Source organism: Oryctolagus cuniculus, unplaced genomic scaffold (assembly GCF_964237555.1).
Source record: "Oryctolagus cuniculus unplaced genomic scaffold, mOryCun1.1 SCAFFOLD_105, whole genome shotgun sequence".
Taxonomy (NCBI): Eukaryota; Metazoa; Chordata; class Mammalia; order Lagomorpha; family Leporidae; genus Oryctolagus; species Oryctolagus cuniculus.
Window position 1 is genome coordinate 142,739 of NW_027208304.1, and position 21,483 is coordinate 164,221.

Below are 21,483 nucleotides of genomic sequence, written 5' to 3' on the forward strand. Positions count from 1 at the left end.
ATCCTGCTACTGTAGGTGCAGAAGGGTCTCATCATAACTGAAGCTGACATTTCTGTCACTCATAATGGACTGTCTTTAAACCTTTCACTGTTTCTTCTCCGGTAAAAATCCATAATGCCACCTGCCCATTCCTTCTACCGGGCTGGCAGAGTGTGCATCACCCCCATGTGCTACTGCTGTTTGAGTCTCACCCTGTGCCTTTCTTCATGGTCTCTGGATGAGCACAAGTCCTTGATTTTATCAGCTAAACTTACTCATTTCCTTCACAGCTAACCTTTTTGTGTCTTCTGTAAGAATTCAGAGTCATACACTCCTGTACTTTCTCTAAAAGTTGTCAGATCATACCTCCCACAAATGAAGTCTTCTCTCCACTTGAAACGACTGTCGAGTGGATGGGAGACAGAGGGCATCAGCTGGGCTTCCCGCACCGGGACATGGCCACAGCCCTTCCCCATCTCATCCTGCATTCAGCCCGTTTGCAGAGACGCACGGGGCACCTTCCCTTCTCTCCTTCCACGTCACTGTCGCAGGCTTAGAGTGGAGGGTTCCTTAAGTGGCTGTTAGGCTCACCCGGAAAATCGCCTGGAACTAGGCCTTAACTGCTTCTTGCTTTGTCTCCACAGGAATGTTTTTCTCTAGTGACTGTATTTCCCTGGTGGTTGTAGGATTATCCTGGTTGTGATCTTGAAGAGCTAGTTTTATCAGCCTTCTTTTCTACAGGTTTATATGCCACAGTCATGGATAGAGTGGAGATGTGTCTCCTTTGCATCTATTTTAAATTTATTTCCCATGAAGTTGCTCATTCTATTCTTAGTAAATTCTACACTGCAGGCTGGCGCCTCAGTTCACTAGGCTAATCCTCCACCTGCGGCACTGGTACTCTGGGTTCTAGTTCCAGTCAGGGCACCAGATTCTGTCCCGGTTGCCCCTCTTCCAGTCCAGCTCTCTGCTGTGGCCCGGGAGGGCAGAGGAGGATGGCCCAGATCCTTGGGCCCTGCACCCGCATGGGAGACCAGGAGGAAGCACCTGGCTCCTGGCTTCAGATTGGCACAGTGTGCCGGTCATAGGGGCCATTTGGGGGTGAACCAATGGAAGGAAGACCTTTCTCTAACTCTGCCTGTCCAAAAAAAAAAAAATCTACACTGTAGCTTCTAGTGGGTGTGTAAAATCATACAATCACTTTGGGCATACGGTTTTTAAAATTTGGTCACCCTAGGACTCAGCAGCTCTACTCTTTATATTTTCCCAAGAGAAACCAAAACACGTGTTAACAAGGAAATGTGTGAGAGAAGGTTCACGGCAGCTTTATTCATGAGGGCCAAAACCTGGAATCCAGTCAGCATCCATCAGGGAGTGCCGGCGGGGCTGTGGTGCAGCGGTGCAGCGCAATGCCACACACGACAGACATCACACACAACACCAAGGCGGACCCACAGCAGAGCACATGCTGTGGGAGTCCATCCATGCGAAATCCCACACCAGGCAAAGCTAATCTATGGTAGAAAACAAGAGCACCAAAGTCCCTGTCTCTGGGAATGTGAAGAGGGGACAGGCATCAAAGGGAATAGGGAAATTTCGGGAGGAATGGGAAGCATCGTTATGTTAATAGTGGTTTGAGTTACACAAGTGTTTGCATTTCCCAAAATTCAGCTATTATATACCCAAGATCTAGGCATTTCACTGTATGCAGATTTTACATTAACAGAAAAGAACTAGGAGGGCAGTGTTGTGGTACAGCAGGTTAAGTCTGCTGCATATAAGCACCAGGTAGAGTCCCTGATGTTCCAACTTCCTACCCAGCTCCCTGCTAATGTACCTGGGAAAGCCATGGAGGGTGGCCAAGTGCTTGGGTCCCTGCCACCCATGTGGGACACCAGGATGAATCTCGTAGCTCCTGGCTTCAGCCTGTCCCAGCACTGCCCATTGTAGCCATTTGGACACTGAACTAACAGATAGAGGATGTCTTTTTCTCTCTCAATCTATAACTCTGCCTCTCAAAGTCTTTTAAGATTTAGTTATTTATTTCAGAGGCAGAGTTACAGAGAGGGAGAAACAGAGAGATACAGAGAGAGAGAATCTTTTATCAGCTGGTTCACTCCCTGAATGGCTGCAATGGCTGAAGCTTGGCTGATCCAAAGCCAGGAGATTCATCCTGGTGTCTACATGGGTGGCAGGGGCCCAAGCGCTTGGACCATCTTCTACTGCTTTCCCAGGCCATAGCAGAGAGCTGGACTAGAAGAGCAGCAGCCAGGACACGAAGCAGTGCCCATATGGGATGCCGGTGCCATAGGTGGAGGCTTAACTTACTAAAAAGTGCTAGCCCCAAATAAATCTTTAAAAAAAGAAAAAAAATGGTAAACAAGCATAGAACTCTGGTTAATGATGTATACGTTGAAATAATTCAAAAGAAATGTACTAATGTCAAATTTATTTTGAAATGCATTAATGGACAAATTAACAACTCAAGTGTTAACTGTGAGATCCAGATAGTAGGTGAATATACACTGTAAAATTCAGTTTGTTGTATGTTGAAAATTTTCACGACAAAGCATTAAAAATAGTTACCTCAAAGTCACACATGCTTCATTTTTCAAAGTAGCAGTAACAATTTACTGTTTTAACCAATCAGCACTTTTTTCCATTACATCTTTGACTAAGTGACAAAGTATCATGCATATTCTGGGGCAGACATTTGGCAGTTGGTTTATTTGCTGAGAGACCCACACCCCATACTCAAGGGCCTGCGTTCCAGTCCCAAGTCGCAGTTCCGCCTTCCCACTGATGTGCACCCTGGGAGGCAGCAGGTCATGGCTCCGCTAGCTGGGTCCCTGGCACACACGTGGGAGACCTGGAACGAGTTCCTGACTTCAGTCTTGCCCAGCCCTAGCTGTTGTAAGCATTTGGGGCAAGGGAATCAGCAGAAGGGAGGTGGCTCTGCATAAGTAAATAAACTACAAAGAAATAAAACACCATCCTGTACCTGAATCTCCAGCTTCATTGCTTGTTTTTTTCCTTTTGCCACGAGACATAGTCTCCTTTTTCTGAGTTTCCTATAAAAATTATAAAGCACATATTTTTCTTTAAGAAGTATTCATTCTTAAAACATAAGCCTTAAGATGACTTATCAAACACAATCAGTATTTTAACTATAATTCCTTAGTTCTAAATTACTTATATCAATTATCTAAATTTGTTTAAGAAAACATTACCAAAAAATTAAATTTTCACAAGACTTTGAGTGGACTTTTAACAATCATTGCGAGGGAGAAAGTGGAACTTCCACTGTGTAAGATTACAACGTGCAGAATCAGGTCCCATTTCTGTTTCCAGCTACAAGGAAGTAACAGTTCTTAAAGCTCTTATAGGGGAAAAGCCTCCCTTCCACCCCTCTAGGTTCTTTGGTTGAACTACAAATTAAGTTGACACGTAAGACAGAAGAACAAGAGAGAAGCCTCACTGAACTGTTGCCATAACACAGTGGGCATTCCCACACAGGATCCCCACAAGAAACGAAGGGCCAGCTAACTGAAGCTGGTGCAGCGTCCTGAGCGCAGAAGGGGGTAGGGGATGCTGTGGGTGGTCGCCACGTAAGTTGTGGTAAGGGGAGGGGAGGAACTGTATGGTCAGTCCTGTAGATGAAAACCCTTCAGGTGGGGCCGGCACCTGCAGTGCCAGCATCCCATATGGGCGCTAGTTCGAGTCCTGGCTGCCCCCTTCTGATCCAGCTCTCTGCTATGGCCTGAGATAGCAGCAGCAGATGGCCCAAGTCTTTGGGCCCCTGCACCCGCGTGGGAGACCCAGAGGAGGCTCCTGGCTCCTGGCTTTGGATCGGCCCAGCTCCAGCCACTGTGGCCATCTGGGGAGTGAACCAGCAGATGGAAGACTCTCTCTCCCTCTCTACCTCTCTGTAACTCTTTCAAATAAATAAAATAAATGTTTAAAAAACAACAACAAAAAATCCTCAGGTAATAAAGGCACTCGACGGCACTGGGGCACACTGGAGAGGTGACTGGCTTGGTTTGAAGATGGATCCTGTGAGCCAGCTGCCTGACTAGGACCTGTGGGCTGATGCTGGGAGCGGAGAGCAAGCCCCTAGCTTACAACTACACAGGAAACAGGCACCTCAGTGCTGCAAGTGCAAGCACTGAATTCTACCAACAACTGAGTACCCTCGCTCTGAGTCTCTGATGAGATTTCAGCCTTCTGAGATCCTGAGCAGAGAATCCAGCTAAGGTGAGCGCGGACTCCTGACCTACAGAAATTGAGAGACCATAAATGTATGTTTGAAGCCACTAACGTTCACGGTAATCTGGTAGGCAGCTGTTGAAAACAAATAGAGAGGTTGAGTTCCACTGAGGTAGAGAAGCTGGGAAAACACCTTAGGCTTTCCACAAATTGAACCTCACAAAAGTTAAAAAAAAAAAAAAAAAGCTGATAAAATTCATGATGATCAGCCAATAATCAAGCTACCTGCCAGAATAAAAGTCAACACTATTCACAAGCCGATACAGAAATTGGAATCTCACAACCTACCATGTCCATTACACAACTGAAAACTACTAGACTGAAAATGTCACACGGTGGAGACCAGAGTTGTGACAAGTGGGGTAAGCCGCTGCCTGAACTCCAGCATCCCACATCAGAGTGCTGGTTCCAGTCCCAGCTGCTCCACTTCTGATCCATCCGTGCTATTGTGCCTGGGAAAGCAGTGGAAGTTGGCTCAAGTACTTGGCATTCCTGATCCTTGTGGGAGACCAGGGTGGAGTTCTTGGCTGTGACCAGGCCCAGCCCCAGTCACTGTGGTCATCTGAGGAGTGAACCAGCAGATGGAAGAATCCTGTCACTCTGCCTTTCATGGGAATAAATCTTAAAAAAAAAAAAAAAAAAAAAATCACACAGCAAAACATGACTCATAAAGACAGAAAAAGTATGTATTAGAAACCAGCCTGGGGGCTGGCACTGTGGCACAGTGGGTTGACACCCTGGCCTGAAGCACCAGCATCCCATATGTATGCTGCTTCTAGTCCCGGCTGCTCCTCTTCTGATCTACTCTGCTGTGGCCTGGTAAGTCAGTAGAAGATGGCCCAAGTGCTTGGGCCCTGCACCCGCGTGGGAGACCTGGAAGAGGCTCCTGGCTTTGGATCAGTGCAGCTCTGGCCGTTGCGGCCGACTGGAGAGTGAACCATCAGATGGAGGACCTCTCTCTCTCTCTCTGTGTAACTCTAACTTTCAAATAAATAAATAAATCTTTAAAAGAAACCAGCCTGAAGAAGGCCAAGGTGGATTTAGTAAACAAACACTTTAAAGGAGTTATCATAAATGTTACTTCACAAGTAAAAAAAAAAAATAGTCTTAACTAAATAGGAATCGCATAGAAATATAAATATATAAAAAAAGTAAATTCCAGAACCAAACATCTTACATCTAAAGAGAAAAAGAAGCTTATTGGATGGTACATTTTCTTCTAGTGGTTGCTGTAACATATTACTACAAACTTAGCAGCTTAAAAACTGAAATGTATCCTCTGACAGTTTTGAAGGCCAAGTGTGAATCCCTTCAGTGCCCCAAAGTCAGGGTCTGGGCAGGACAGCACGCCCTCTGGAGACGTATGGGAATACTCACTCCTCACTTCTTCCAGCTTCACCCATGGCTACTCCAATCCCTGCCCCCTTCACATCCACTGTTCTGTCTGATCTCCTCTGCCTCTCTTATAAGGATACCTCTGATGACATTTATGGCCACTCACAACAGAGGAGAACCTGGAGTTAAGATGTGGATAGATCCATAAGTGCCAATATCCGTTTGATAGGTATTCCAGAAAAAGAGAATAAAGAGAACAGTGCAGAGGACCTAATAAGAGAAATAGTTGAAGAAAACTTTCCAGAGCTGAAGAAAGATTCAAGTCTTGAGATTGTCAGTGCACACCGAATACCCAGTAAGATTGATGAAAACAGATTCACTCCTAGACACATCTTGGTGAAAATTTGCAATTCCAGTGATAAAGAGAAAATCATAAAGGTTTCCAGAGAAAGGAAAGAAATAACCTACAGAGGAACTAGAATCAGGTTGACTGCAGACTTATCATTGGGCACCCTGGATGCTAGGAGTAAGTGGGCCAATATCATCAAAGTTCTGCAGGAAAAAGGTTTTAAGCCGAGAATCTTATATCCAGCCAAATTAGCATTTGATTTTGAGGGTAAAACAAAGGTGTTTTTCGATATTGAAGAATTCAGGACATTTGTTTCTTGTGTATCCCCTTTGAAAGAATTACTGGAGAATGTGCTTAGTAATCTAGAATGACTCCCAAGACACACATGCCGTGTGCTTTCCTCCTGCCCACACACACCACATCATGTAAAGCACCAGTCTGTACTCAGAATGATGGACAGCCAGTGGCCTACTGGACCTGGGCGGGAAAGAAAGGTCAGGCGTTGTCTTTGTGTTGCTGTAGCCAAAGGATCCATTGAGTGGGCTTCATGACAGCCATCTGCCTGTACAGGGGGAGACTGCTGCTGGTGGGAGGGGAATCATCAATGGATGGGAGGGGGAGGGCAGGCTTGGGAAATGGTGACAGGAGACTCCTGTCACAGAGGGGTTTGAATAGATTTTTAATTTTCATAATGTGAATCTTCAACCTTTACATTAAAACTTAAAATATGCTTCATTTGCTGATTTTTGTAAGAGCGCCTTTTATCTTACTGTCTACAGTCTAATCACATTTACATTTTATTGTATAAGCCCATCCATGGCGAGATCAAATCTTTGCCAAGTGCTTTCTCTTTTTATGACCTACACTTAAAAAATGTTTTAAAATTTGAGGGGCTGGCACTGTGGTATAGTATGTTAAGCCTCTGCCTGTGGTGCTGGCATCCCACATGGGTGTCTGTTCAAGCCCTGGCTGCTCCACTTCTGATCCAGCTCCCTGCTAATGGCCTGGGAAAGCAGCAGAAGATGGTCTAAGTGCTTGGGCCCCTGCCACCCACATGGGAGATCCAGATAAAGCTGGCTCCTTGCCTAGCCGTAAGTGCCGAACGACTGGATAGAAGATCTGACTCTCCTCCTCTCTTTGTAACTCTTTCCAATAAATAAATAAATTTTAAGGAAAACAGAAAAAAAAAAAAAGATGTGGATATATATTTTGGGGGAAGGAGCACAATTCTGCCCATGACATATGGGCTTATTTGCAGATTATAAAGGGCAAAATAATGGCCAGTAAACTTGAAAATACCAAAAAGTTTATCTAATTTGCAGATCAGAGAGAAAAGAGATTCCAAAAAATATGATCAGAGTCTCAGAGACCTGAATACAAATACTCAATGACCTAAAATACATTGAAGTTCAAAAAGAAGACAGCGAGAATGGGGTAGAAAAACTACATTTGAAGAAATAATGGCTGATAATTTCCTGACTTACAGATCTGAGCATCTCAGCAAACCTCAAGCAAGATAAATAATATGATGATCTATCCAGGTATACCATGATTGAAATGTTCAAAACCGCCGGTGCCACGGCTCACTAGGCTAATCCTCTGCCTCCGGCGCCGGCACTCCGGGTTCTAGTCCCGGTTGGGGCACCAGTTCTGTCCTGGTTGCTCCTTTTCCAGTCTAGCTCTCTGCTGTGGCCCAGGAAGGCAGTGGAGGATGGCCCAAGTGCTTGGGCCCTGCACCTGCATGGGAGACCAGGAGGAAGCACCTGGCTCCTGGCTTCGGATTGGCACAGCGCGCCGGCCGTAGTGACCATTTTGGGGGTGAACCAACAGCAAAGGAAGACCTTTCTGTCTCTTTCTCTCTGTCTAACTCTGCCTGTCAAAAAAATTAAAAATTAAAAAAAAAAAAAGAAATGTTGACAGCAGCCAGAGGATTCAGACATTGTAAATACACATGAGAACCACCAACAAACTCCTTGACTTCTCATCAAATTCAGCTGAGAACCAGCTGGAATCAGGAGACAACAGAATGACATCTTCAAAAAGCTGGAGGAAAACTGTCAACTCCTAATTCTACATCAAGTGACATATTCTTTAAAAATAGAGGTGAAATAAAGATACTTTCAGATAAAATCTAACAGGCTGTCACCACCAGACCAGAAATAAGAGGAATGCTAGGAATGCTCCATAGGCTGAAGGGAAAAGATGAAACTCAGATCTGTAGGAAGGTGATAAGAGAACTGGAAAGGAGAAGTGAGAGGGCAAAAGTAAAAAGATGACACATTTTTTCTTCTTATCATTTCCTTAAAAACACTGCCTCAATCAAGAATGACAGTATTTGGGCTGGCACTGTGGCATAGGGGACTAAGCCCCCGCCTGTGTCACTGCATCCCACATGGGCACCAGTTCAAGTCCCGGCTGCTCCTCTTCTGATCTGGGAAAGCCGTGGAAGATGGCCCAAGTGCTTGGGTGCCTACACCCACATGGGAGACCCAGAGCTCCTAGCTCCTCATCAGCTCAACTCTGGCTGTTGTGGCCATTTGGAGAGTGAACAAGTAGATGGAAGATTTTTCTGTCTCTGTAAATCTGAAACTCTGCTTCTCACTCAAATAAATAAATCTTTAAAAAAATGAATATTGTGAGGTCAGATTTACCATCTATAAGTAAAATATGACAAAAATAGTACAGAGGATGGGGGATGAATAAATGAAATTATACTGTTATGTAATTACATTATATAGTGGGAAGAAATTGTCAGCTATGAAGTAGGATATACAAGGATGACAAAGTAACACACTGATTCCAAATAGATTGCTAATTTAAGGATGTGTGTGTATGGGTACACACACACACACACACGTAATATTTTTTTAAGAACCTGCAAGAGAACCCCCATCTGCTGGTTCGCTTTCCAAAGGCCTGCAACAGCTGGGGCCTTTGGAAAGGACGGATCACTGGAGCCATCACCTGCTGCCTTCCAGGTACTGCACTGGCAGTAAGCTGGAGTCAGGAGATGGCAATCAAGCCCAGGTACTCCCAGGTGGCACATGGGCATCATAACTGCTAACCCAAGTGCCTACTTCCGAGGATGCATTTTTTTTTTTTTTAAGATTTACTTATTGGGGCTGGTGCCGTGGCTCACTTGGTTAATCCTCCGCCTGCGGCACTGGCATCCCATATGGGCGCCAGGTTCTAGTCCCAGTTACTCCTCTTCCAGTCCAGCTCTCTGCTGTGGCCCGGGAAGGCAGTGGAGGATGGCCCAAGTGCTTGGGCCCCTGCACCCACATGGGAGACCAGGAGGAAGCACCTGGCTCCCGGCTTTGGATCGGCATCGCTCCGGCCACAGGGGCCATTTGGGGAGTGAACCAACGGAAGGAAGACCTTTCTGTCTCTCTCTCACTGTCTAACTCTGTCAAATAAAGAAATTTTAAAAAAGATTTATGTATTTATTTATTTGAAAGGCAGAGTTACAGAAGTGCAGAGGGAGGGAGGGAAGGAAGGAATAGGGGAGAGGCAGGGAGAGAGGGAGAGGCAGGGAGAGAGGGAGAGAGGGAGAGAGGGAGAGGGGGAGAGGGCGAGAGGGCGAGAGGGCGAGAGGGCGAGAGGGCGAGAGGGAGAGAGGGAGAGAGGGAGAAAGAAGAGAGAGTCTTCCATCTGCTGGTTCACTTCTTAGATGGCCGCAATGAACAGAACTGCACCGATCTGGAGCCAGGAGCTTCTTCCAGATCTCCCATGTGGATGCAGCGGCCCAAGGACTTAAGCCTCCTTTACTGCTTTTCCAGGCCATAGCAGAGAGCCAGATGGGAAGTGGAGCAGCCCAGATTCAAACTGGCAGCTATATGGGATGCTGGCATGCAGGTGGCAGCTTTACCTGCTACACCACAGCGCCGGTCCTAAGGATGCACATTTTTAATCTAGAAGTGACTGCTAACAAAAAAAAAAAAAAAAAAAAAAAAAAAAAAAGCATGGCTCATAAGCTAATAGAGAAAATAAAGCAGAATATTGAAGAATATTCAATTAATCAAAAATTAGCAATAGAAGGACAGAAAAACAAGAAATGGAAAATACTAAGATTGAGTTGAATATCTAAAATTATATAAAAATGGATTTTTAGAGAATTGGTGGGACAGGAGATACAAATGGAAAATAAACAGCAAAATAGTTGACTTAAACCAAACCATTTCAATAATTACATTACAAGCAAATGAACAAACAATCCAATCCAAAGGCAGAGGCCATCAAACCAGGATAAGGACTTGCTGCCTGAAGTCCTTTTTAAATTTAAAGACAAAAACAAATTGAAAATTAATGAATTAAAAAGTTTACCATGCAAAGTAAGCTTAAGAAGGCTCTTGTAGCTATATTAAGATCTCACAACATAGATTTTCAAGATTTCATAATAATACTAGAAGCCGTTCATCAGAAAGACACATACTTAAATAAACACACAATTAGAAACAGCTTTATATGGAGTGGAATGGTGGTTCCCAGAGGCTGGGGAGAGGCGGGAGTAGGGAAGTACTCATTCAAGGGTACAAAGCAGGGCCCGTATAATGCATCCCACAAGGGTACCAGTTCGAGTCCTGGCTGCTCCACTTCTGATCCAGCTCCCTGCTGATGTGCCTGGGAAAGCAGCAGAAGATATCCTTACTACTTGGACCCCTGCACCCATGTGGGTGACCTGGATGAAGCTCCTGGCTCCAGGCTTTGGCCTGATCCAACCCTAGCTGTTGTGGCCATTTGAGGAGTGAATCAGTAGATGGAAGATCCCCCTGTCTCCCTATTTCTCCCTTTCTCTAACTCTGCCTTTCAAATAAATAAATAAATAAATAAATATTTTTTAAAAAAAGGTACAAAGCTTCAGAAAGACAAGAGAAATAAGTGTTTGAGATCTATCACACAGCCTAATGACTGCAGCAAATAACAATGTATATCTCAAAAATAGCTATGAGAAATTTCAAATGTTTCAGTACAAGAAAGGGTAAGTGTACAGGTGGATGGATATATTACCTTGAGCTAATCATTCACAATATATATATATCAAAACATCACATGTATCCCATAAATAATTTAAAATAATATATAATGATAAAAAGCTTTAGGGGAAAACAAAGCTTCAAGTTCATAACACAAAACTTCAAAGAACTAAAGAAAATTCATCACGTTATGGTGTTAAAAAAAATCTATGTATCTGTCAGATCAAGTAGACTATGACGCCCCTCATCAAAAAACAAAATGAAAAAACCCTCCAAACAACCAAAGCAGGAAGGACCCACAGCATCTTAACTTCACCATCAGCCAACTCGACGTCAGCTGACTTTCAGAACACCATGCCTGACAACTGCAAATTCAAGTCACAGGGATGTTCACCGAGACAGACCTAGTAAGTAAGAGGCAGAACATGCATAGCGCAGGGGCCTATGTCGTGACACAGCAGGCAAAGCTGCCACCTACAATGCTGCCATCCCACATGGGTGCCAGTTCCTGTCCCAGCTGTTCTACTTCCGATCCAACTCCCTGTTGATGGCCTGGGAAAAGCAGTGGAAGATGGCCCAAGTTCTTGGGCCCCTGCCACCCACATGGGAGAAATGGATGAAACTGCTAACCCCAGTTTCAGCCTGGCCTAGCCATGGCAGTTGCAGCCAATCTGGGGAGTGAACCAGTGGATGGAAGGATGGAAGACCTCTCTCTCTCTCTCTTTCTGGGGAGTGACCCAGTGGATGGAAGATCACCCCCGCCCCCATTCTGCTTGTCTCTCTGTAACTCTCTGAAATAAATGAAAAAGAAATAAGAAAATATATTGATATTTCCTCGTACATGCAGAAGGAAATTCTGGAAGAATATGTAAGAAACTAATTACCTATGTGTACATTTAGTGAGTGGGAAGGTGGAGAGTGGAAAATGGGGTAGCAGGAACATTTTACTATTCTGTAACATTTTTCCAAACATGACATGAATTATTTATTCAAAATGTTAAACCAAGTGAGTACAGTGACATATTAACAACTTGACCAAAATATGTCAAGGATCTTAGAACAAATTCTGAGGAATTTTATCAGAATTTTTTTAAAGGAAATGATCAGGGGTGCACACCAAGATTTAGCTACAAAAGGCTTCATGAAGGCACTTAAAAACTGTCTAAGTACAGTTATTCATTAATAAGAGTAATTAAACTGTGGCATATCCGTGGACAGAATGTTTTGCATGTTTTAAAAAATATTTCTTTATTTGAAAGAGTTACAGACAGAGGTAGGGAGAGAGAGAGGTCTTCCACCCACCAGTTCACTCCCCAGATGGCTGCAAGGGCCAGAGCTGAGCCAGGAGCTTCCTCCCATGTCAGTGCAGGGGCCAACAGCTGGGCCATCTTCTGCTGCTTTCCCAGGCACAACAGCAGGGAGCTGGCTCGGAAGTGGCGCAGCCGGGACCTGAGCTGGCGTCCGTATGGGATGCCCGGGCTGCAGACTGGGGCTTTGACCTGCTGTGCCACATTGGCGGCATGTTTTGTGTCTGTTAGAAAGGCACTGTGGGGTACTTCATGACCAGTGCGGGAGCCCACCGAGGGTGAGAAATGCCCAGCCGTAGGGCTGAGGATCCCCGAGGCTAGTTTGGGGCTGCAGAAGCGGAGGGGAGTTTGATGTTCTCTTCTAGATTTCCTAAAACATGTTTATCAACAGAAGAATGTAAAATTCATCGTTTGAAAGAACAGAAGGAAGTAAAGAAAATACACCATTTTCCAGTAAACCTTTTCTATCCCACGGGGCGGTCTCACCACGGCCGGGGTCCCTCTGTCCGCAGGTGCACCGCTGCCACGGCCGCCTCCCGCCTCGGGCCTCTCTGACCGCGGCCGTCTCTCGGGAAGCCCCGACGGCGCCCCGGCCGGAACAGCGTCACACCGTCGCGCACCGATTCTCTCTGGTGACTGAACTTTTCTTCGTATCTCACTTTCTCCCGAGCTGTCAGAGCCATCGCTAAGGGGCTTACATCTTCTTCCAGGCTGCGAGAAGCAAACAGCGTCACGGGTCTGGAAAACACGACCGCTCACCCTCCTGACGGCAATGGTGCCACGCTGCGGCGCGAGCTTCTATAGCCCAGGGAGATGGCAGCTGAGCAGTGGACAGAACAGGAAATCTACAAGCCAGAGCTCCACGTCAACACTCCCCACCATCCCCTCTGCCGCTGAGGCCCCAGCCCCAACACGGCGCGCCACCGCTCTGAAAACTGGCAGAGGCGTCTGCACCGTGCCTTAACGAAAAGCACTTCAGGTTTTAAAAACTCACTTTTAGCCCAAAAACGTCCTCTGGAACATAGCGCTTTATGAAAACTGCCGCCACAGAACACTCTCCACAGTCAACTGGAGTGTGAAATGCCTGTCGGAGTCTGAAGAACAGGCGCACGTACCTTTGTGGCTCTCAGTTTTACAGACGTGCTTTCACTTGCTTCATTTGCAGAAGTGCTCAAGCTGTAGGAAAGAACAAGCCATCAGTATCTTGCACACATTCGCACATGGTTCTACGAGTGCTCCCCCGACACGAGCACCGCTCAGTTTACTCTGGGGCTAGCCAGTTTGTCACGGGCAGGCCGGTCGCCTTCCTAGTTTCATTGGCCGCCTCCCAGACCCAGCCACATTGGTTTGTCCCAGGCGGGCAGAAGGCAGCGCTCCAGGGCTGCTGCAGTTTGGTCATGTCCGAGAACTGCGCCTTCCTCCAGGTTACCAGGGCCGTCCTCTGTACCAAAAGCTAATCCACTAGACTCAACTCTGGTGATCCAACAGGGAATCTCCTCTTTCGCCCTAAAAGTAACCCTGACTTCTGATGGAAGGTGAGAATTTTCATCTTTTCATTCAATACAATCCATCAAACACGTAACATCAACCACAAATGCACTCACTTTAAAACTGAGGCCTCAGGTGGGCGTTTAGGCTAATGATGACTATGCCCAAATTCCACACCTGAGGACCTGGGTTTCATACCTGGTTTCTGAGAAATGCTGTTGGCCTCTCTGTAGTGGGTGCGTCCCTGCTGCCCCAACTTCCTTTTCTGTTTACCTGCATTACTTACCCAAATGATGTCTCTTGTTGGGACTTGACATGACACCAAAACCAAGGTTACCGAGAACAGTCTCTGGTTAAATGCAAAGAACGCTCGTGCTCAGGCCTCGCCTCACGTGCTTCTCAGCTGCATTTGACCCTCCTTACTTAATTTCTCTCCCTCCCTCCTCTCTCCCATTTCCCTCCCCCCACCTCACTCACACACACACAATTCTGTGAATAAACACTGCCCTGGTTCTCCTCTCTCTTTTCCAGCCACTTTCTCCCTCTCTCCTCTACAACTTCCTTCTCTACTCAGGCAGTAGATGCCATGGCCTCTTATGGGTTAGTCCCAGGCCCTTGCCTCCTCTCAGGTTAGCTTCATACCATCCGCGTGCAAAGAACGTCTAACTTAAGCTCAGCCCTGTGCTCTGAGTTCCAGACTCAAATACACAGGGTCTCTGACATCTCCATGTCAAACTGATGATCTGCCCACACAACTCCATGTCCCAGCAGCCCGTATCTTAGTCAATGGCACCATCATCAATCCATTCAAGCAGGCAAGGAATTCAGGAGTTACCACCGGTAGCAACTCGTCCCGTGCTGCGAAGTCAGCACATCACTAAGTCTTGCTCATTTGCCTCCTGCTTCTCAAGTCCATCCACTTCTCTCCACCTCTGCCGTGATGACCTGAGTCTACAGCATCCAAACTGGGCTCCCTATGCCATTCTTGTCTCTCTCAAATCCACTTGCCAGACAGCAGCGAGGCTGGTAATTTTTAAATGTAGATCCTACCATGTCATCCCCTACTTAAAACCCTCCAACTGCTCTTAGGATAAGGATAAAACTCTCTTTACCAAGTTTACGAGAGAGAATTAGGATGGCTGCACATTGTAAAAAATATATTCCCAAAATGGCTCGGATAAGACACTTGTCTTTCCTTCTTGGCCAAACTCCAGAATAATTTAGGGCTGGTGTAGTAGTCCCGTTATCAGGAGACCCAGGTGCCTTCTATCCATTGCTCTCTCAGTACACCGCCTCACGGCCCAACATGGTTGCTCGGTCTTCACCACCACATCCCATTCTAACTAGGAGGAAGAAGGATGGAAAACAGAAGAGCACAATCCTCCCCACAAAGATACTTTCAGAAGTGAGACTCCATTTTAGCTAGAATCTAATCACACACACACATCTCAGCTGCAACAGCACGGAGACAGTATGTTTAGAATTCTGACAGCCATGTGTCCAGCTAAAACCATTCTATTACTAGAAGGGGGAAAAATATTCCTATTACTACAGCAGAAGGAAACAAACGAGACCACTACAGGCAGGTATTCTGGGTCATTCAGGTGTCAATTATGTTAATTACAAAAATTATTATAGGTAATGCCAATTATAGAGAAATTAGTTTTTAATGTTCACATTCTCAAAATAAATGTCAAAACTTGGGTTTTATTAGCTTCTAACTTGAAGAACTTCCCAGAAATCTCAGAGCGTGAACCAACAATAGCTTGACGTAACCCTACCTTTCTTTCGTTGCTTTTCCTGGAGGAGTTGAAGGGACAGATGACCCACAGTGTTGGGAGAGTTCTTCTTCATCAGCATATATAGCAGTGCTGTGTAGGGGAGGATCTGTATAAGACCAAAAATGTACAACTTCAGTGGTCTATGTGGGCAGTGTCAATTCCCTGATACTGGAGTACTTCAGTGGTCTATGTGGGCAGTGTCCATTCCCTGATACTGGAGTACTACACCATCTTTGTTTAAATGGTTAACAAAACCAAAATCAGTCCTACAGGCCACTCCCAAATGCTTTTCCATATCACTCCCCTTCCTCTCTTTCACTCTGGGTTGCTAGAGCCTTTGAATGGCATAGAAAGTCATCTTGAATGAAGAAGATGACCAAAGAACTGATCCTGGTAGAAAGGCATAGAAAGGAGATGCTTGGAGGAGGGAGGATGCTCTGGCTACCCAGGAAAGGGGAGTACAGGAGATCTCGGTGCACTAGGCTGGGCTTATGGTGGTAATGAACTTGGCGGGGCAGTGAGGTGGCCAGAAGTGCTGCAGGGGGAGGGGGTCCTGGTAAGACTCAAACTACTATTTCTTCAGGCTCAAATTTTAGCACACCAGGTGCAAATGCAAGCAAAATTTTCCAGATATACAGGTGCTTAAATAATGAACTGTCAATTGCACAAGTTATTTTTTTGCGGGGAGGATTAAAATGTTTATTTTGGAGCAAAAAAAATATCTATGCATAAGCAGAATATTCAGAAAGCTCACAGAAAAAATTATATAAAATATGTACATGGGCCAGCACTGTTGCGCAGTGGGTTAATGTCCTGGCCTGACACGCAGGCATCCCTTATGGGCACCAGTTCAAGACCCGGCTGCTCCACTTTTGATCCAGCTCTCTGCTATGGCCTGGGAAAGCACTGGAAGATGGCCCAAGTCCTTGGGCACCTGCACCTGTGTGAGAGACCCAGAAGAAGCTCCTGGCTCCTGGCTTCGTATTAGTGCAGCTCTGTCCATCACAGCCATCTGAGGAGTGAACCACCACATGGAAGACCTCTCTCTGTGCCTCTCCTCTGTGTAACCCTGACTTTCAAATAAATAAAATCTTTAAAAAACTTATGTACATATTTCAATTTTTTGTACCAAGTTAATCTTTTGTTTCCCACTACCTTCTGAAGATATGTATGTATGTGTGCATATATGTAGACAGACAGACATAGCATGGGGCAAGACAAACTGACCATCTTCCCCACCCCTCCCCCAATCCCTTGAGATAGTCTCCATTCTTCAATATGTGTTTATTCTGGTCTGTGCTGGGCCACACACGGAAAGGGAACCTTGTCCGACTTGCATCCTCACTGAGGAGGGCAACATTCCTCCACGCCCCCACCTCACGCCCACTCCAGGGTCTGCTCAGGAAGTGCTGCAAGGCTGGGGTGCAGTCAGGCACCAAGGCCCTGCCTGTGGTCCTCAAACACGGGGTGTGACTAAGAGGGAGCTGGAAGCCCAGGTAGCAAGGCTCTGCCGGCCAGAGGAGAGTGGTAGGTGAGGGGAGGGACGAGCCCAATACAACACGTGCCTTTCCCCGCCCCCTCCAGTTTTGCTGCTTCCAGCAGGCATGCAAAGCCCAGGCGGAAAACCAGGAACCCGAGGAGGGGAAAGAGGAGAGATGGAGGCAGAAGAGAACGAGGCTGGGGGCTCAGGTCAGGCAGGTCAGGCCAGCGCTGGGGCCCCAGGAGCGGGACGGGAATCGTGACTGGCACCTCTCTGCTACCTGACAGATGAGGGTGAGAAGGGCAGCGGCAGTGAAGACGCATGCTCGGGCAGCGAGAGTGAACAGGAGAGGGGTGACAGGGACGAGGCGAGTGACAAGAGTGGCAGTGGCGAGCAGGAGAGCCCAGGCCTCCTGGGACAAGCAGATGATCTGGCTGCGATGCCGATCTAGAGGACGATGCCAACTCTGACGAGCACGATGAGCCTGTGGTGCAGTGACAGTGACTCGGACAGCAGCAGAGACGCAGGTGCTTAGCGGAGTCACAGGCAGAGCGCCAGTCCCCGCCCCCGTGGCAGGGAGTACTTGGCCCAGGGGGACAGCAGTGAGCCTGCAGCCTCTGACTCCAAGGAAGCTGACAGTGCCTGAGCCCCAGGGCTGGCACAGGCACCGTTACTGATCAGCTGCACAAGAGTGAAACTAGCAATGGACTCTACTCTCTTCACCAGGAAAGGAGTTATTTACCCTGCTGCTGTGAATAACAACAAAACAACAGACAGATCCCAAATCTCCAAGTGGAACCATTCCAACTGAATGTTTACAACGTAATAAAACCCAATTGAAAAACAGGCAGAGTTTGAATAGACAGTTCTTCAAAAAGGATGTTCAACTGACCAATAGGAACATTAAGAAGATGCCTAATAACTACTAGTCATTTAGGAAATGCAAATGAAAACCACATTAAGCTATTATGTTGTATCTCTTAGTATAAAAAACAAAGTAAGTGTAGGTGAGGATGAGCAGCAGTTGGGACCCTGTGCACTGCTGGTGGGAATTTGAAATGCTGCAGTCACTGCACAAGACAGCACAGCATGTTCTGAATACAAACACAGCACTCCTGTATGAACCAGCCACTCCACTTCTGGCTATGTTCCTAAAGAAGTGAAAGCAGGTTCCAGAAGAGAGAAATTGCGCAACCTTGTAAATTACAGCATTATTCACAACAGTCAACAGGTGGAAGCAAACCAACATCCATCAACAGACGAATGGATAAATGTGGTACATACATAGGATGGAATATTATTCAGCTATAAAAAGGAAATGCTGACATATGTTACAGGAGGGATGAACCGTAAAGACATTACATTAAATAAACTGGCTACAAAAGGGCAAATATTCTATGATACCTCTTATAACAGGTGTTAAAGCAGTCCAATTCATAGAGAAAGAAAGTAGAATGGGAGTTAAAAAGGCCTGGACAAAGGGAAAATGGGGAATTGTTCAATTGGTACAGGGTTTCAGTTAGGATAGATGAGAAAATTCTGGAGATGGATTGTCATACAGTTATACAACATAAATGCTGATAGTGTTTTCAAGAGGGCAGAATAGGAAGGCAGCTTACTGCTCTAGTCTAGATGAAGATGGTTAAGAAAAATAAAGGTGAGAGGCTGCAACCTCAGGGCACAGTTAGGGAGAAAAAGGCAGAAGAAACCATTAGAGGGACACTGTGCATCTACGTGGAGGGTGTGGATGCACACAACTCAGGACCCCAGCGACCAAGAGCCTCAGCACCAGCTTTGGAGTGAGGAGACACTGGCAAGAAGGCTGTGGGAAGAGTCTGGTATGAGTCTGGCTTGGAGCCTGGAGGGGGGACAGTGAACCTGCCAACCTAGAGGGGAAAAAAAAGAGGGTTTCTGTTTCTCCCTGACCAGTCGGCACCAGTGTCCTGTCCTGCAACGAGCTGAGAGGGCAGGCAGCATTTTGGACACACATAACAGCTGCGCCCGCTGGTGTCCATGTGCCCAGCAACCAGCCAAGAGGAAACGCCCGAGTCTGGGTGGGATAACTGACAGGGGGCTGGGTGCCCGTGACTTGGGAGCCTCGTGTGCTATGACTGTGAAAACACTGGCTGCATCGGAGGGCGCAGGGTGTGGCTGGGTCTCTGGGCAGTCACTGTGGCGGCTCCACATGCTGGAGGTCCCTGATTCCCTGGTGAGGGTCACTGCTACAGGATCCATGTCCACCCCGAGGACTGCAGGGATACTTTGAGTTGTTCTCGTGGCAGCATGGATGAGAACTGTACCCACTGGGGCTATTGCCCAGGCGCTGGTCTCCTTTGAGAGGAAGGGAGCATGAGAATATACCAACATAGCTGAACAAACTTCCCCTCTGATAAAAAAAAAAAAAAATTTACCACACCTAACTTGGGTGTCACCTTGGACACATCCCTCACCCCAGAGCACTGAACAGACTTCCCTGACCACACCAAGCACACGCTCGGGTTATTACTGAAACAGCAGAGGCAAAGTTCAAAGATAAAAGCCATCACAGGGCCAAAAGAAACAAACAAACAAAAAAACCCAACAACTATCACCACAAATACCTAATAATAAATGCAGAAATTCAAGAAACAAGGATAAGGACAACATGACAGCCCCAAAAGAACACAACACTTCAATACCAGAATGTGAAGATGAAGAGACTGACAAAACACCAGAAATGGAATTAAACTAATCACAGGATTACCTAGAAGTAATCAGAAGCAAATTCATTAACTAAAGAAACCTGTACATGGCATGAATGAAACTTTTTCCCATGAAACTGAGATTTTACAGAGAAGTGAAAAGGAATTATTGGTAATGAAGGATTCAGTAGAACCAATAAAAGTACTGTGGATAGCCATAAGAACAGACTTGGTAAGGCAGAAGAGAGAATATCCAAGTTAGAAAACAAATCTTTGGAAATTTTATGGACAAAAAAAAAGGGGGGGGGAGAAATTGGAAAACTGAAAAACACCATTGGAATTTATGGGATACTAACAAATGACCCAACATACAGGTCTTAGGAGTTCCTGAAAGGGTGGAAAGACGGAATGGATTTGCAGGCCATTTTAGTGAAATAATTACATAAAGAAAGGGATGTCCAAAAAGGAAGCACTTAGAACTCCTAATAGACACGATCAGAAAAGATCTTCGCCACAAAACGTTGTAGTCAAACTCTCCACAGTAAAGCATAAAAGATTCTAAAATGTGCATGAGAGAAATGCCAGGTTATTTTCAGAGGATCTCCAATTAGACTCACAGCTGAATTCTCTTCAGAAATGAGATATATTCCAAGTCTTAAGAGAAAAAAACTGTCAACCTGGAATACTGGACTCTGCAAAGCTCTCATTTACAAATGAAGGTGAAATAAAGACCTTCCACAACAGAGATTGAGTTTGTCAGTACTCGTCCAGCCTTACAAAAGGTACTTAAGGATGCACTACACACAGAAACATGGTCATCACTATGAAAGAAGATGAGGGCGGACAATCTCCCAGTAAAAGTACAAAGGAAATCCAAAGTAAACAATAGGAATGTTTATGGGGAAATGGCAGGGCCAAGTCATTACTTATCAATAGTCAACTTGAATGTAAATGGCCTCAACTCTCTAGTAAAAAGGCACAGACTGGCTGAATGGATTAAAAAACAAAACCCATCTATCTGCTGCCTACAAGAAACACATCTCACCAACAAAGACACATGCAGACTGAAAGTCAAAGGATGAAAAAAAGATATTCCATGATATCAGAAACCAAAGAAAGAGCTGGTGTAGCCCAATATCAGACAAAATAGATGTTCACACAAAAACTGTTAAAAGAGACAAAGAAGGCACTATGTAATGATTAAGGGTTCAACTCAACAGGAAGATGAGACTATTATAAATGTTTATGCACCTAATTGCAGGTCACCCATTATTTCAAAGAAATGTTAATGGATCTAGAGAGAGACATAGACTCAAATACTGTAGTAGCGGGGACTTGAATATCCCACTTTCAGGGCAGCCCTGTGGCGCAGTGGGTTAACACCTGGTCTGAAGCGCTGGCATCCCATATGGGCACTAGTTCAAGACCTGGCTGCACCATTTCCAATCCAGCTCTCTGTTATGGCCTGGGAAAGCAGGAGAAGATTGTCCAAGTCTTTGGGCCCCTACTCCCGCGTGGGAGACCTGGAGTTGGCTCCTGGCTCCAGATCAATGCAGCTCCGGCCATTGCGGCCAATTGGGGAGTGGACTATCAGATGGAAGACCCCCCTCTCTCTTTCTTTCTCTCTCTGCCTCTCCTGTCTCTGTGTAACTCTTTTGAATAAATAAAGCTTTTTAAAAAATCCTACTTTCAGCAATGGACAGATCAAGCAAACAGAATATCTGCAAGCAAACAGTAGAGTTAACACTATAGACCAAATGGACCAAACAGATAACTACAGAACTTTTCAATGCAGAATGCACATTCTTCTCACCAGTGCATGGAACCTTCTCTAGGGTAGACCA

General features: G+C 45.8%; 2 protein-coding genes across 25 annotated transcripts in view; both read right to left on the reverse strand.

The window, feature by feature from the left end:
* Positions 1–21,483, reverse strand: part of LOC127485275 (MAP/microtubule affinity-regulating kinase 4) — a 165,381-nt gene that overhangs the window by 129,999 nt on the left and 13,899 nt on the right. The gene's annotated exons all lie outside the window — the stretch shown is intronic.
* Positions 1–21,483, reverse strand: part of LOC127482610 (centromere protein U) — a 49,113-nt gene that overhangs the window by 19,159 nt on the left and 8,471 nt on the right. For 6 of the 13 annotated variants that reach the window (XR_011386010.1, XM_070067776.1, XM_070067773.1 and 3 more), the window contains 4 exons: positions 15,479–15,584; positions 13,325–13,385; positions 12,654–12,920; positions 2,981–3,050 (listed from right to left, as the gene is read on the reverse strand). Coding sequence is in view for 12 of the 13 variants with exons in the window: in XM_070067776.1 (XP_069923877.1) it covers positions 2,981–3,050; positions 12,654–12,920; positions 13,325–13,385; positions 15,479–15,584 (504 nt within the window). In the remaining variant the exon portion in view is untranslated. The remainder of the gene's footprint in view (positions 1–2,980; positions 3,051–12,653; positions 12,921–13,324; positions 13,386–15,478; positions 15,585–21,483) is intronic. The other 7 variants (XM_070067775.1, XM_070067779.1, XM_070067778.1 and 4 more) reach the window with 2 other exon arrangements.